This window comes from Mirounga leonina, unplaced genomic scaffold (genome assembly GCF_011800145.1).
Source record: "Mirounga leonina isolate KUSES-001 unplaced genomic scaffold, KU_Mleo_1.0 Mir_493, whole genome shotgun sequence".
NCBI classification, from domain to species: Eukaryota; Metazoa; Chordata; class Mammalia; order Carnivora; family Phocidae; genus Mirounga; species Mirounga leonina.
This window is the reverse complement of record NW_023270780.1, coordinates 3,571,528-3,586,066: the sequence shown is the minus strand read 5'-3', so window position 1 is coordinate 3,586,066 and position 14,539 is coordinate 3,571,528. Positions and strand designations below refer to the sequence as shown.

The window sequence follows — 14,539 nt, the reverse complement described above, 5'->3', positions numbered from 1 at the left end:
CTAGTGACTCTGAAGTTCGGTCAGGATATTCAAATAGAAAATGCTCATCTACTAGTGGACAGATGACTTCTGGTCATGAAGGACCAGGATTCAACTCAATGATACTGGAAGACAGAAACAAAGTAATATCCACTCAAGTGACTATATATACACACACACACACACACACACACGCATATATATATACGTACACTTACACACACAAACAGAATCAGCTCAAGTCCAGTACAGATAGAAAGCCAGGATGATGTCCAATGTCCAGGTGATCTTGGTATGAACAAAGGCAATCAAGTTCACAAAAGTGGGGACGCCTGGGTGGCTCAGTCAGTTAAGCATCTGCTTCGGCTCAGGTCATGATCCCAGAGTCCTGGGACTGAATCCCAAATCAGGCTCCTTGCTGAGTGGGTAGCCTGCTTCTCCCTCTGCCTGCCACTCCCCCCTGCTTGTGCACTCGCTCGCTCTCTCTCTTTCTCTCACTGACATATAAATAAAATCTTCAAAAAAAAAAATGTTCACAAAAGTGGCGATCACATCTCCAGTTCTTACCAATCTAGTGACAGCAAAGGCCCAAAAAGAATAAGAGAATACAGGGCGCCTGGGTGGCTCAGTTGGTTAAGCAACTGCCTTCGGCTCAGGTCATGATCCTGGAGTCCCGGGATCGAGTCCCGCATCGGGCTCCCTGCTCAGCAGGGAGTCTGCTTCTCCCTCTCCCACTCCCCCCTCTTGTGCTCTCTCTGTCTCACACTCTCTCTCTCAAATAAATAAAATCTTTAAAAAAAAAAAAAAGAATAGGAGAATACAGCTACTACAAGTCATTTAGTACCAAAACCAAGGGACTTAGTGGAAGGTGTAGATAGGAATCTGGCCATAGTCAGCTGAGGGACAGTGGAAGGTACAGACAGGATGAGGATATTTATCAAGATGGCAGCTCTGAGACAACAGGTAACAATGGAAGCAAGCAAAAAGCAAGATTTAACTATTTTTTGTACCAACATTCCACTCTATAAATACATCCACAAACAAAGGGTTCATTATCTTAAGACACCAACAGAAGATGAACTAAATGAAGACATGAGAAGAAAAACATAAAGCACAGGAATTTATTGTAAAAACTTCTTTTTGAGGACAGTTATCTCTCCTTTTCTTTAAATACGTAAATCTACTTTAATCTTTCTACTTAGTGTTAATCTTCTTTTAAAGGATAGTGTATATTTGTCCTCCTCAGCATATGTTAGCAGTGTAAGTTTAAATTTTAATAATACTATAAAAAATGTTGTTGTGTGGGGTTCATTAGAGTGTTAAAGATGAGAGTTCAAGTTCTAATGTTTCTGCAAATTTTGGTATTACACATGACTCTTTAAGATGTATTAGGTGTTACAGCATCATCACATCACTGTGACGGCAATTCCTTTGAGTTTACAGCCCAAGCGTCCAAGTCTCTGGTTTCAGACTATGCAGATGCATAAAAATTGCCAATAAAAATTTGTGAACAATATGTCTTGCCTCTTTCCTGCTCCATTACCCAACTTTATAAATGGTAAGACTGGAGACTGATCCAAAAATGCAGAGAACTAATGACAGAGCTCTGGAGAACAAAAACATTTAAGCACTGGCCAAGAAAGAGGAACCCTCAAAAAAGCCTGAAAGAGGGTGTGAAAATCAGATTGTAAAGTGTTGAAAAGTAAATGGAAGGTGAGGGACAGGGAGTGCTCAGTGCTCTTTTAAGGAGGTAGGTTATGAAGGAGTGGAAAAAGTTAGATAATGGGCATAAATTAGATGACAACTTATCATCAGTCCCCTCATCTCAAGCCTTCTCTTTCTCTTTTATTGCTTTTCCTAGTATGTACACCACCATTCACACAGTCATCCAAGCCGGAGCCTTGATTACGTCCATTCCCTTGCCTCTCACCTGACTGATCTTCCTTGTTCACCTCATCTCCCTACGGTCAAGCATCACCATAGCAGTGAGTCATATCTTGTCTCTCCTCTACTCAAAACCCTGCAAAATAAATAAGCTGACTATGCAGTGTGTTAGAAGTACATGCCAAATGGAGTGGTCAGGGAAGATGATACTTGAACAAGCACTTGAAGGACATAAAGGATAAAACAAAGTGAATATTTGGGAGGAAAGCATTCCTGAAAACAGTCCTAAGGAAAGAGTATGCCTGGAGGTTTTGGTGAATAACAAGGAAGTACTATGGCTTCAGCAGAGTCCATGATGAGAGAGAGACCTGGAGGAGAGAAAGCCAAAGAGGAAATAGGGCCTGATCAGTGTCATACTCATCACATTCACACTAAAGTATCCAACCCTCTCAGAAAAAGAGAGAGAGAAACCAAGAAACAGAAACAGACTCTTAACTATAGAGAACACACTGGTGGTTACCAGAGAGGAGGTGGGTGGGGGGATGGGTGAAATAGGTGATGGGGATTAAGGAGTGCACTTATCATAATGAGCACTAGGTGATATATGGAATTGTTGAATCACTATATTGTACACCTCAAACTAATATTACACTATATGTTAACTAACTAGAATTTAAATAAAAACTTTTAAAAAGTATCCCTCCCCTCTCTCTCTCTGTCTCTGTCTCTGTCTCTCTCTCTCTCTCTCACACACACACACACACACACACACAGGCAAAGGCTCTAGATCTGACTTCCAACAACCAAGGACTCTATGTCTTACCTCTTCCTTCCCCATACCTGAAGCTCAGCTGTCACCCCAATACCACCCATGCTAACAGGTGTTCTGCATCACCTTTATAACACTTGGAGGGTCCTTGAGAACCACTTTCATCACTCTCCTCCAACTGCTTGCTATGATGGGCCAGATCTACATGCAGAAAGCCTCAGGTAGGCAACAACAAGAGATACAGACTATGAATGGTCATGCCAACAAGAGCATTAAAAGGCAAATTAAGAGACCTCAATGTGAGACAGGAGTCCATCAAAATCCTAAAGGAGAACACAGGCAGCAACCTCTTTGACCTCAGCCGAAGCAACTTCTTCCTAGAAACATCGCCAAAGGCAAGGGAAGCAAGGGCAAAAATGAACTATTGGGACTTCATCAAGATAAAAAGCTTTTGCACAGCAAAGGAAACAGTAAACAAAACCAAAAGACAACCGACAGAATGGGAGAAGATATTTGCAAATGACATATCAGATAAAGGGCTAGTATCCAAAATCTATAAAGAACTCATCAAACTCAACACCCAAAGAACAAAGAATCCAATCAAGAAATGGGCAGAAGACATGAACAGACATTTTTCCAAAGAAGACATCCAAATGGCCAACAGACACATGAAAAAGTGCTCAATATCGCTCAGCATCAGGGAAATCCAAATCAAAACCTCAATGAGATACCACCTCACACCAGTCAGAATGGCTAAAATGAACAAGTCAGGAAACGACAGATGTTAGCGGGGATGCAGAGAAAGGGGAACCCTCCTACACTGTTGGTGGGAATGCAAGCTGGTGCAGCCACTCTGGAAAACTGTATGGAGGTTCCTCAAAAAGTTGAAAATAGAGCTACCATATGATCCAGCAATTGCACTACTGGGTATTTACCCCAAAGATACAAAAGTAGGGATCCAAAGGGGTACGTGCACCCCGATGTTTATAGCAGCAATGTCCACAATAGCCAAACTGTGGAAAGAGCCAAGATGTCCATCGACAGATGAATGGATAAAGAAGATGTGGTATATATATACAATGGAATATTACGCAGCCATCAAAAGGAATGAGATCTTGCCATTTGCAATGACGTGGATGGAACTGGAGGGTATTATGTTGAGTGAAATAAGTCAATCAGAGAAAGACATGTATCATATGATCTCACTGATATGAGGAATTCTTAATTTCAGGAAACAAACTAAGTGTTGTTGGAGTGGGGGGTGGGGTGGAAGGGATGGGGTGACTGGGTGATAGACACTGGGGAGGGTATGTGCTCTGGTAAGCGCTGTGAATTGTGCAAGACTATTGAATCTCAGATCTGTACCTCTGAAACAAATAATGCAATATATGTTAAGAAAAAAAGAAGAAGAAGAAGGTAGCGGGAGGGGAAGAATGAAGCGGGGGAAATCGGAGGGGTAGACAAACCATGAGAGATGATGGACTCTGAAAAACAAACAGGGTTCTAGAGGGTGGGAGGAGGGGTTAGCCTGGTGGTGGGTATTGAGGAGGGCACATTCTGCATGGAGCACTGGGTGTTATGCACAAACAATGAATCATGGAACACTTCATCTAAAACTAATGATGTAATGTATGGGGATTAACATAAGAATAAAAATAAATAAATAAATTTTTTTTAAAAAGGCAAATTAAGGAGATGAACACACACTAGAGAAAGATATTGACAGAATAAATAAGAGGATACAAGTAAGAATGAGCTCTGGGTTCCCAGCATCTGGAGCATTTTTTAGAACTTGGAGGAGCAAAGGGAAAATACCAACAGGAGAGAGAGAAACAGCTGAAGAGGAAGACCAATACTCAAGCAGAGTATGTTCCAGGGCCTGGGGCTGGAGCTAAAAGATATATCACCATGCCTGCTCCACTCCCTAGAGAATAGATACTAAGCTATAAAATTACATTTATTTTTGATTTTTTGAGATAAGAGAAAAATGACCCTTGCACCTAGGAAGAAGAATATGGAGGGAAACCGGTTTTAGCTAACTTCTTTTGACTTCCCTTAACCCAAAGTCATGAGCATCAACATTCTCTGTTTGTTATGTCCCTGGTTTTTATGTAGTTTCCTCATTCATAAAGACTAAGCTATGAAGAATTGCCAGGAAAGGCATGGGGGATGTGAGAGAAGAGGAAAGAAAGGGCGAGGAAAAGAGTTTTCCTAAGACCCAGCAGATGGTGCTATAAGAACATTACCTTCTGGACAAGGGTGAAAGTGAGTGCCCTGGGGCAGGAAGAGAACTACACTGTTTATCTTCACCAGTTTTGATTCTTGGTTGTTTTTTTGTTTTGTTTTGTTGTAAGATTTTATTTATTTATTTGACACACACAGAGAGAGAGAGAGAACAGGGGAAGCAGCAGGCAGAGGGAGAGGGAGAGGGAGAAGCAGGCTCCCCACTGAGCAGGCAGCCCAATGCGGGGCTCCATCCCAGGACGCTGATAAATAAATAAATAAAAGGGAAAAAAAAAAGGACCCTGAGATGAGGACCTGAGCCGAAGGCAGACGCTTAACGACTGAGCCACCCCGGCGCCCCGTGATTCTTGGTTGTTTTTTGTTGTTGTTTGTTGTTGTTGTTGTTGTTTTAGGTCAAACACTTCATTTTTCAAGAACAGCCCCCCAAACCCTGCCTTTTCTAAGACATGAATAGTCCCGTATTCTCTGGCTATTCCTAGGAAGAAGCAGATTTGAGTGTGAATCCCATCTTTTCCATTTAATAACTAAGTGACTTAAAACAAGTTACATATTTTCTCTGAGCCTCAGTTTTATCATCTGCAAAATGGAGGTAAGAACCCTACGTCATATAGCGGTTGTGAGGATTAATAAAATGATGAACATAAGTGTGCAAAGCACTGTGCTTGGCATAAAGGAGAACGTAATTTTCTTCTGCCAAAATCTGGAGGTACTAAAAAACCTAGAATGTGGCACATAGCATAAGAAATTTCTTTTCCTGGGGTGCCTGGGTGGCTCAGTCGTTAAGCGTCTGCCTTCAGCTCGGGTCATGATCCCAGGGTTCTGGGAATGGAGCCCTGCATTATTAGGCTCCCTGCTCGGCAGGAAGCCTGCTTTTCCCTATCCCACTGCCCCTGCATGTGTTCCCTCTCTCCCTGTCTCTCTGTCTGTCAAATAAATAAATTAAATTAAATTAAAAAAAAAGAAATTTCTTTTCCCAAACACTGTCATCTCCAAGGGGAAAACCATGAACCAGACTTATGAGGTGGGAGTCTTCATGCCCACCCTTTTACTGTGGAGCACATACTCTGGTAAAATCATGACTCTCTGTTTGGGAAAGGATTTTTGTGATAATCTAGTCCAACTCTTACATTAGTAATGTTCAAAAGGGAATGAAGATGCCAAAACACACATTGAATATGCCTCTTATTTTCAGGACATGAACCCCGGAAATAAAGTCCAACAAATCTCTGGTTGGTGATGTTGGAGGATATTCAGAAAATGTAGCCCTGAAAGGGTTAAAACTGTTTCTATGATACATGGAAATTTCTTTAATGCCCATCACAATTAATTCAATTACTTTGCAAAGAGCTCAATGCATTTTCAGTCAATGCAGAGGTTAAAACTTCGTCCTTACATAAAGTCAAAATTTACCTCTCTTTCACAAGTGCCCAAAGGTCCCTAGTTTTGTTCCCTTTCCCTACCACCTCATGCACACTGACACTCACAAACAGACCTGCAGGTTTAGTAAGGTATAGTAAATTTAAGGTATAGTAAATAAGTTTAGGTAAAGAGACAAGAAGGCCTCTACAGTCATTATCGATTCAAGAGGAATGGTAATAATATCATGGGTAATAATATCATGGATGATACTTTGGCTGGAAATCCATACAAGAAAATGTAGCTCAAAATGAGAGAGTTTGACTTCTCTCTCCCACAGGAATTCATGGTTCTGCTGCCCCACACTTCCCAGCCCTTCTCTTCCCTCTGAGACTCTCCTCTCCTGGGGAATCTTCCTGACAAGCAAATGCATAGGAGGGTCAGGATTCACATTCATCCATTGTGACATGTGAAAGTAAGAAATTTAAATTGCCTATCATATGATCTCATTGATATGTGGAATTTGAGAAACAAGACAGAGTATTATAGGGGAAGGGAGGGAAAAATGAAACAAGACAAAACCAGAGAGGGAGACAAACCATAAGAGACTCTTAATTTCAGGAAACAAACTGAGGGTTGCTAAAGTGGTGGGGGGTGAGAGGGATGGGGTGGCCAGGTGATGGACATTGGGGAGGGTATGTACTATGGTGAGCGCTGTGAATTATGTAAGACTGATGAATCACAGATTTGTACCCCTGAAACAAATAATACATTATATGTTAATAAAAAAAGAAATTTAAATTGTCAATAATTCAGTGTCAATAAATAAGTTTTACTGAAACACAGGCATGCTCATTTGTTTACCTATCATCTATGAATGCTTTCATGCTACCAGATCATAGCTGAGTAGCTGCAAAAAAGACTGTCCCACAAAGCCTAAAAGATATACTATCTTTCCCTTTACAGAAAAATTGTGCTAACCCCTCATTTAGGAGAACACTGGCTCTAAGAGCATGTTTCACCTGGAATAGTCTTTACCAGCAACCCCCTCTTCCTTCTGTGGCAACAACTGTCTCCTACAGGAAATTAGTCTTCACTCAGCAAACTCTACCTCCCCTGCACTCCCACAGTCTCAGTCACACCTTCAAAAAGCTCCCTCTTCTGATGGAAGCATGACAGTCTGGCCCAAATCAGGCATCCAGAGGAAACACAGCCACAGAATGGATACTGACTCTGCAGCCCTCTGGGTACTTCTTAGAAGAAAACAGTGTCATAATGGTTGAATTTGGAATCATGTAATTTATCATTTACTAATAGTTGTTACCACTCCTTCCCAAATCCTAATGACTATATTGCACAAGCTTCAAGTCTATGTGACTTCACCCAGCTTCAATGACATTCGTGCTATACATACAATTCACAGTGGATGAAATGCAGAGCTTAAGGTCGCAGGGATAAGCAGAAAGCCACTTGTTGATTCCCAATGTTAAGATTCAGTTTCTATTCAGGTGAAATCATGTCCTCTGAGGTAAAGATGGCAAGAGAGAGGGTAGACCCCAATCTTGTGAAAAAGTAGAAGTTGGTCAATGCCAAGTACTATAGTCATGACCCTCACTCTTCTTTCAATTTAATTTGACATTTACTGGGGACTTTTATGAGCCAAGCAATGTGCTGAGTCCCCCAGTGATATAGGTAATAATAATGCCCATTCCCTATTTTCAAGGAACTCACAGAATAGAAGTGATATAAACACATAGACAGATACATACGGTGTGCATACACATCCATTGGTAAGAAAGGATATACACCAAATAACTATTGTTGTAGCTATTTCTGGGTAGGAAGGTTATTTCATTTGCTTTGCTTTGCTTATCTGTATTTTGTAATTTTTTATATTAAACATTAATTACAATAGTAAAACAATTTTAAAATATTTTATAATATAGAATGATTGATACTACAATAAAACTATGAATAAGGTACACAACTATAACTCTCTTGAGTAATTCAAGAAATATTTCCTACAGGATATCTAAAGTAGGTTTTGAAAAATGAATAGCAGTTCACTAGGCAGATAATGAGGAAAGATATTCCAAGAAAAAACATGAAATAGGATGGTATATTCAGGAAGGCTTAAGTAATTAATTACTGGTGAAGCATAAAGAACAGGGAGAGAAGAGACGGGGCTAGAAAGAAGCCACAGTCCAGATCATGAATAACCTTGGATACCATGCTAAAGAGCATGGATTTCTTTCTAAGGTTATATAGTGGTTAAAATGAAAGCTACATTGATGAATGGCCACTAAGGTATAGTAAATAAGTTTAGGTAAAGAGACAAGAAGGCCTCTACAGTCATTATCGATTCAAGAGGAATGGTAATAATATCATGGGTAATAATATCATGGATGATACTTTGGCTGGAAATCCATACAAGAAAATGTAGCTCAAAATGAGAGAGTTTGACTGCATGATCCTTAAGGTTCCTTTTAAACATCAGATTCCATGATTCTTGGACATTCGGTCCCTGATGTTTCTGCACACATTCCATTCAACTTCAATTAAAGTCCATGTAATTGGTTATCAATGCATTATGCTAGATACTTTGTTGAATACGCAAAGAGGTCTTTCTGCAGTGTCCAGAGACTCTGGCAGGTGGGGCTGATACTAGCCCAGATTTGGGAACTGCTAATGCAATCTCAGGTGAACATGTAAGGAAGTAAGAAGGCAAACACCTGGGAGGTGGAGATGGAGGTGGAGGCAGAGTTGGGCTTATTTGGAAGTGAATCAGAACATCTCAAAGAGGAGCTCCTCCCTAAGATGGACCATTATTTCCTCTATAAAAAGGCCACTATCCCCAACTAGCAGCACCCTGTAAGCTGCTCTAGTCTCATCCTACTTGTTTCTCTGGTGAACTAGGTAAGTGAACAGGAGTACTTTGGGCTACAAATTAAAAGAATCCAGTATGTGCTCTAAGGCAAAGAGGCACTGGATACCAGGCTTCTTTTTAATGTACTTTGGGGACTTTGATATAATTTTAACTTTATTGAGAAGGAAAATAAAGAGATGACTGGGAATGACAGTACCTTCTTTCTTCAGGGTCCTTTCCTTGAAGATCGTGTGGCTTTAATTATCACTAGGCAGGTTGCTTCCTAAACTACTGAGTTTTTTCTCTCTGTTGTATAATCAGTAAAGCCTGAGAGTCAGTCCCTGTTTGGAGAATGAAAACAGAAGTGGGCCTGATAGCACCTGCCTCCAGCTCCATATCACCTAGGCCTGTAGTTGCCCACTTTGTGTACTTTCTCTGGCCTACAAGTTTTGAGGGTCTAGCTTAGCCATTGGTATCCCTTGGTTGGAGTCAGGCATACCATGTGGACGATGGAACTGTCCCTCTTCAGCAATGGTTGGCACCTAGAGAGGAATTGAGGAAGTGGGTAGATTGGCACACCCAGTATTTCTCTAGCTCCAGAACAATGCTCATAAAATTATCCCTGGTAGAGGTGGGGAGCTCAAAACAGGAAGTCTTTGCTCCTACATTCGTTCAGGAATGAAAATAAGAGATATAGATTCTGTTCCTAATTTCATCACTCTCTTGCTACATGGCTTGAACAAGTCTTTCAACTCTGGATTGGTTCTTAATTTCAAAAGATGAAATTAATCATGCTCAATTAATTCTGAACAAATATTACAAATGATTGGAACTATTTATGTTTTTAAACAAGAAAAAGGAATAATAAAAGGTGGGTCTCTCCTTTTTTTCCTTTAGGTTAAATTTACCAAAAAAATGCCTAAACTCCTAAAAAGTATCGTCACTGTCATTGAGCTTTTCTACCAATATGCCACCCAGGATGGGGAGTGTGACATGTTGAACAAGGCAGAACTGAAAGAACTTTTGGAAAATGAGTTTCATCAAATTCTGAAGGTAAGAATTCCAGGTCAGGACTGAAGACAGCTGCAATTCTCTTTTTCACCCCTTCGTACCTTTTTGTCACATGTGTCAAACTCCTACAGGACTCTCTCTACTTGGTGATAGAAAACAGGGTTTGGTAAAGGCTTGAAATACGATCAAAAGTTGACCCACATGGTTTCCAAAACATGACCAAGGGATGTGATCCTACTGAACAGACAAAATCCATAGATTATATAATGTCCTGTGTAATTCTTATGGAATTAAAAATTAAGATGGTTCTCAGGGAAAAAAGTACGTAAAATGCATCTTCTTTCCTTTATTTGTAGTTCTTCAGCCCAGAACATCCTGACCACTGCCCATTTCTGAGATTGTGAAACTACAAGGCCTCAGTTCAGGAAGTTAGCATCTTACTCTTAAATCATAAAATATGGTGACCACCATCTTAAAATGTCAGCTCTGAAAATAAATATTTGGGAGCTTAGATCTAGCTCTTGATTGTCAATTCATTATATTCAGCTGCCTACTAAATATTTCTTATTTGGACTCCTAAGGGTGTAATTCGGTGTGTCAGATATGAAATCATTTTCCCTCCAAACTCTATCCTCCTATTTGCCCAAGGCAGAAATCTGGTTCCATTCATGGCTTCTTCTCTCAGCAAGCACCTCCATCCTCCACCCTCCATCTAATTCATCAATAGTCTCTCAAAACAGCCCATTTCTCTCCATCACTATTGCTACTCCTCTAGCTCAGGCCACCTTCTATTTCTGATCTCAGCCATAAGTATAAATCTAATCTTTTCACAGCTCAATTCAAAATCCTTCAAAATCTCCCCCCCTTTTTTTTTTTGACAGAGAGAGAGAGTGCTTATGCCAGGGGTGAGGGGGGAAGGAGGGAGGAGCTGGGCTCCATCTCACAACCCTGAGATCATGACCTGAGCTGAAACCAAGAGTCAGATGCTTAACCGACTGAGCCACCCAGGTGCCCCCAAAGCTCACAGCCTTTAAAATAAATAAAGTCCAAAGTTCCTTTACACAACTTAAAAGGCATGATCTGATCTCTATTTGTTTCTCCAGCAATATCTCTTGACTACTGAGACTCAAGATTTAATAATCCTGAATTTCTTTCAGTTCTTCATATGAGCCATACATCCTCTAACCTCCAGCTTTGTTCATATTGTTCCTTCTGCCTGGAACAATCTTTTGCCCTCTCTCCCTCCTTTCCTACCCCTTCATTTGGCTAAGTCTAACCCATACTTCAAAATACATCACTTTCTCTCATTAACCTTCCTTGAACCCCCACTGGTTCTCCTGTGGTGTACTTTCAGAAACATTATCACAGTACACTGTAATTTTAAGTTTGTGTGTCTGTGCCACTAAACTTTAACTTCCATTTTGTCATAAAACAAACTTGTTCACTGCTTTATCCCCTGTACCTAACTCAATGCTAAGCAGCTAGTAAGTGCACAATAAATCTTTGTTAAATTAATTAATTAATGAATTAATAGCTAGGAAAATTTAAGTCATATATAATTATGCTAATCATTCATATCTGACCTATTCTTTTTTCATTTTTTAAAAATTCCTATTTATAAATTAGCTAATCATATCTGACCTATTTCTTACAAATTATAATTGATTTCCTTGTTCCCTAACATCTTCCATTTGCATCTTCTAGCAATTTCTCACTGCATTGTTCATTACATATTTCTTTCTTTCTTTCTGCTCAAGATAGAGCAGTCCTGCCCAAAGGACTAGATGGCTGAGCTCCACCTAAGTAAGCCAACATTCACATTTCTACAATCTTCTTTCAAATGGTTAGCTGGGTATGTAGTCCATAGTGACATAGCTGCCCCTTGTACCTTGTTCCTATACAGAATCCAGATGATCCAGACACTGTAGATATCATCATGCAAAATCTGGATCAAGACCATGACGAGAAAGTGGATTTCATTGAGTATCTTCTGATGATATTTAAACTGGCTCAGGCTTGTAATAAAATCATCAGCAAAGATCACTGCCAAGCTTCAGGGTCAAAGCAGAGAGACCACCATCACCAGCACCAAGAGGAACAAAGTGAAACAGAAGAGAAGGACAAAAGGCAAGGTCATTCAAGGCCAAGTACAGGAGAGAATAATTCCTATTCCAGGGGCTCCAGAAGAAGCATTAAACACAGGCCTGGGTCCAGCTCCAGAGAAATGGAGCATCAAGGAGGTTTATCTAGTTCAGAGCATAGGCAAAGCTCTGGGGAAAGAAGGAGAGATTCAAGTTCAGGCCACTTCAAAGACAGTAAGAAAAACAGGCATGGCTCTCATCAACAAGAGAAGTCTGAGAGTCATTCTTCTGGTCAGAGGCAACATAGATCCAATTCAAGCGGTCAATCAGGACTTAGTAGACAACAAAAACAGTCTTCAAGCTATGAGGGATATGGGTCTGAATCAGGCCAGTCCATAAGCAATGGCAAAAATCAATCAAGCTCCTATGAGCCCTTTACTCAGAGAAAACATAGCAGCAGCCCTAGTCATCAGTCAGGAGGTTATGGAAGAAAAAATCATGGCTCTGTGTCAGGCCAGTCCTCTAATTATGGAAAATATGGACCTGGTTCTAATCAGTCTTCTAGTGAGAAATACCATGAGTCTAGCTCAGGATCCAGTTTAGGTGAATCATCAAGCTGTGGACAACATGGATTTAGATCAGGTCAGTCCTCTGGCTATGAACAACATAGATCTGGCTCAGGTCAATCTTCTGGCTTTGGGCAACATGGGTCTGGCTTAGGCCAATCTTCTAGTTATGGACAAAATAGTTCTACTTCAGGACAGTCATCAAGCTGTGGACACTATGGATCTGGCTCAAGTCAGTCTTATAGCCATAGCCAACATGGGTCCAGCTCAGGAGAGTCTTCTCACTATGGACGACATAGGTCTGGCTCAAGTCAATCTTCTGGCCACAGCCAACAGGGATCTGGCTCAAGAGAGGCTTCTAGCTATGGACAACATAGGTCTGGCTCAAGTCGATCTTCTAGCCCCAGGCGACATGGATCTGGAACAGGCCAGTCTTCTGGCTTTGGACAACATGGGTCAGGATCAGGTCAGTCTTCTAGCCCCAGCCAACATAGGTCTGGATCAGGCCAGTCTTCTAGCTATGGACGACACAGATCTGGCTTAGGCCAGTCCTCTAGAAATGGTCATCACGGGTCTGGATCAGGTCAGTCTTCTGGCTTTGGGCAACATGAGTCTAGCTCAGGAGAGTCTTCTGGCACTGAGCATGGATCTGGCTTAGGTCAATCATCAAGTTCTGGACCGCATAAATCTGGATATGGCCAACCCTCTAGCTATGGACAACATGGTTCTGCTTCTGGACAGTCATCAAGCTGTGGTCAACATGCATCTGGATCAGGACAGTCCTCTAGATATGGTTATCATGAATCTGGATCTGGTCAGTCTTCTAGCTATGGCCATCATGGGTCTGGGTCAGGTCAATCTTCTAGCTTTGGGCAACATGGGTCTGGATCAGCTCAGTCTTCTGGCTTTGGGCAACATGGGTCTGGATCAGCTCAGTCTTCTGGCTTTGGGCAACATGGGTCTGGATCAGGTCAATCTTCTAGCTATGGTCACCATAGGTCTGGATCAGGACAGTCTTCTGGCCATGGTCAGTATGGTTCTGGCTCAGGTCAATCCACTAGCTATGGACAATACGGTTCTGCTTCAGGACAGACATCAAGCTGTAGTCAACATGAATCTGGTTTAGGCCAGTCTTCTAGCCATGGCCAACATAAATCTGGCTCAGGTCAGTCCTCTAGATATGGTTATCATGAGTCTGGATCAGGTCGGTCCTCTGGCTTTGGGCAACATGGGTCTGGATCAGGTCAATATTCTAGCTATGGTCATCATAGGTCTGGATCAGAACAGTCTTCTAGCCATGGTCAGTATGGTTCTGGCTCAAGTCAATCCTCTGGGTATGGACAATATGGTTCTGCTTCTGGACAGTCATCAAGCTATGGTCAACATGCATCTGGATCAGGCCAGTCTTCTGGCTATGGACAACACAGATTTGGCTCAGGTCAGTCCCCTTGGTATGGTCATCATGGGTCTGCATCAGGTCAATCTTCTGGCTTTGGGCAACATGAATCTAGCACAGGAGAGTCCTCTGGCACTGAGCATGGATCTGGCTTAGGTCAGTCATCAAGCTCTGGACAGCATGAGTCTGGATATAATCAGTCCTCTAACTATGGACAACATGGTTCTGCTTTTGGACAGTCATCAAGTAATGGTCAACATGCATCTGGATCAGGTCAGTCTTCTGGCTGTGGACAACATGGGTCTGGATCTTGTCAGTCTTCTGGCTTTGATCAACATGGGTCTGGATCCAGTCAGTCTTCTAGTTATGGCCAACATGGGTCTGGCT

The 14,539-nt window shown here is 41.5% G+C and overlaps 1 protein-coding gene across 1 annotated transcript in view; it reads left to right on the top strand.

The window, feature by feature from the left end:
• Positions 1 to 5,459: 5,459 nt before the first annotated feature.
• The window catches only part of LOC118000376 (hornerin-like), a 9,979-nt gene continuing 899 nt past the window's right edge, over positions 5,460 to 14,539 (top strand). The window contains exons 1-3 of the mRNA XM_034990085.1: positions 5,460 to 5,465; positions 9,996 to 10,151; positions 12,013 to 14,539. The exon at positions 12,013 to 14,539 is cut by the window's right edge and continues 899 nt beyond it. Coding sequence (XP_034845976.1) covers positions 5,460 to 5,465; positions 9,996 to 10,151; positions 12,013 to 14,539 — 2,689 coding nt within the window. The remainder of the gene's footprint in view (positions 5,466 to 9,995; positions 10,152 to 12,012) is intronic.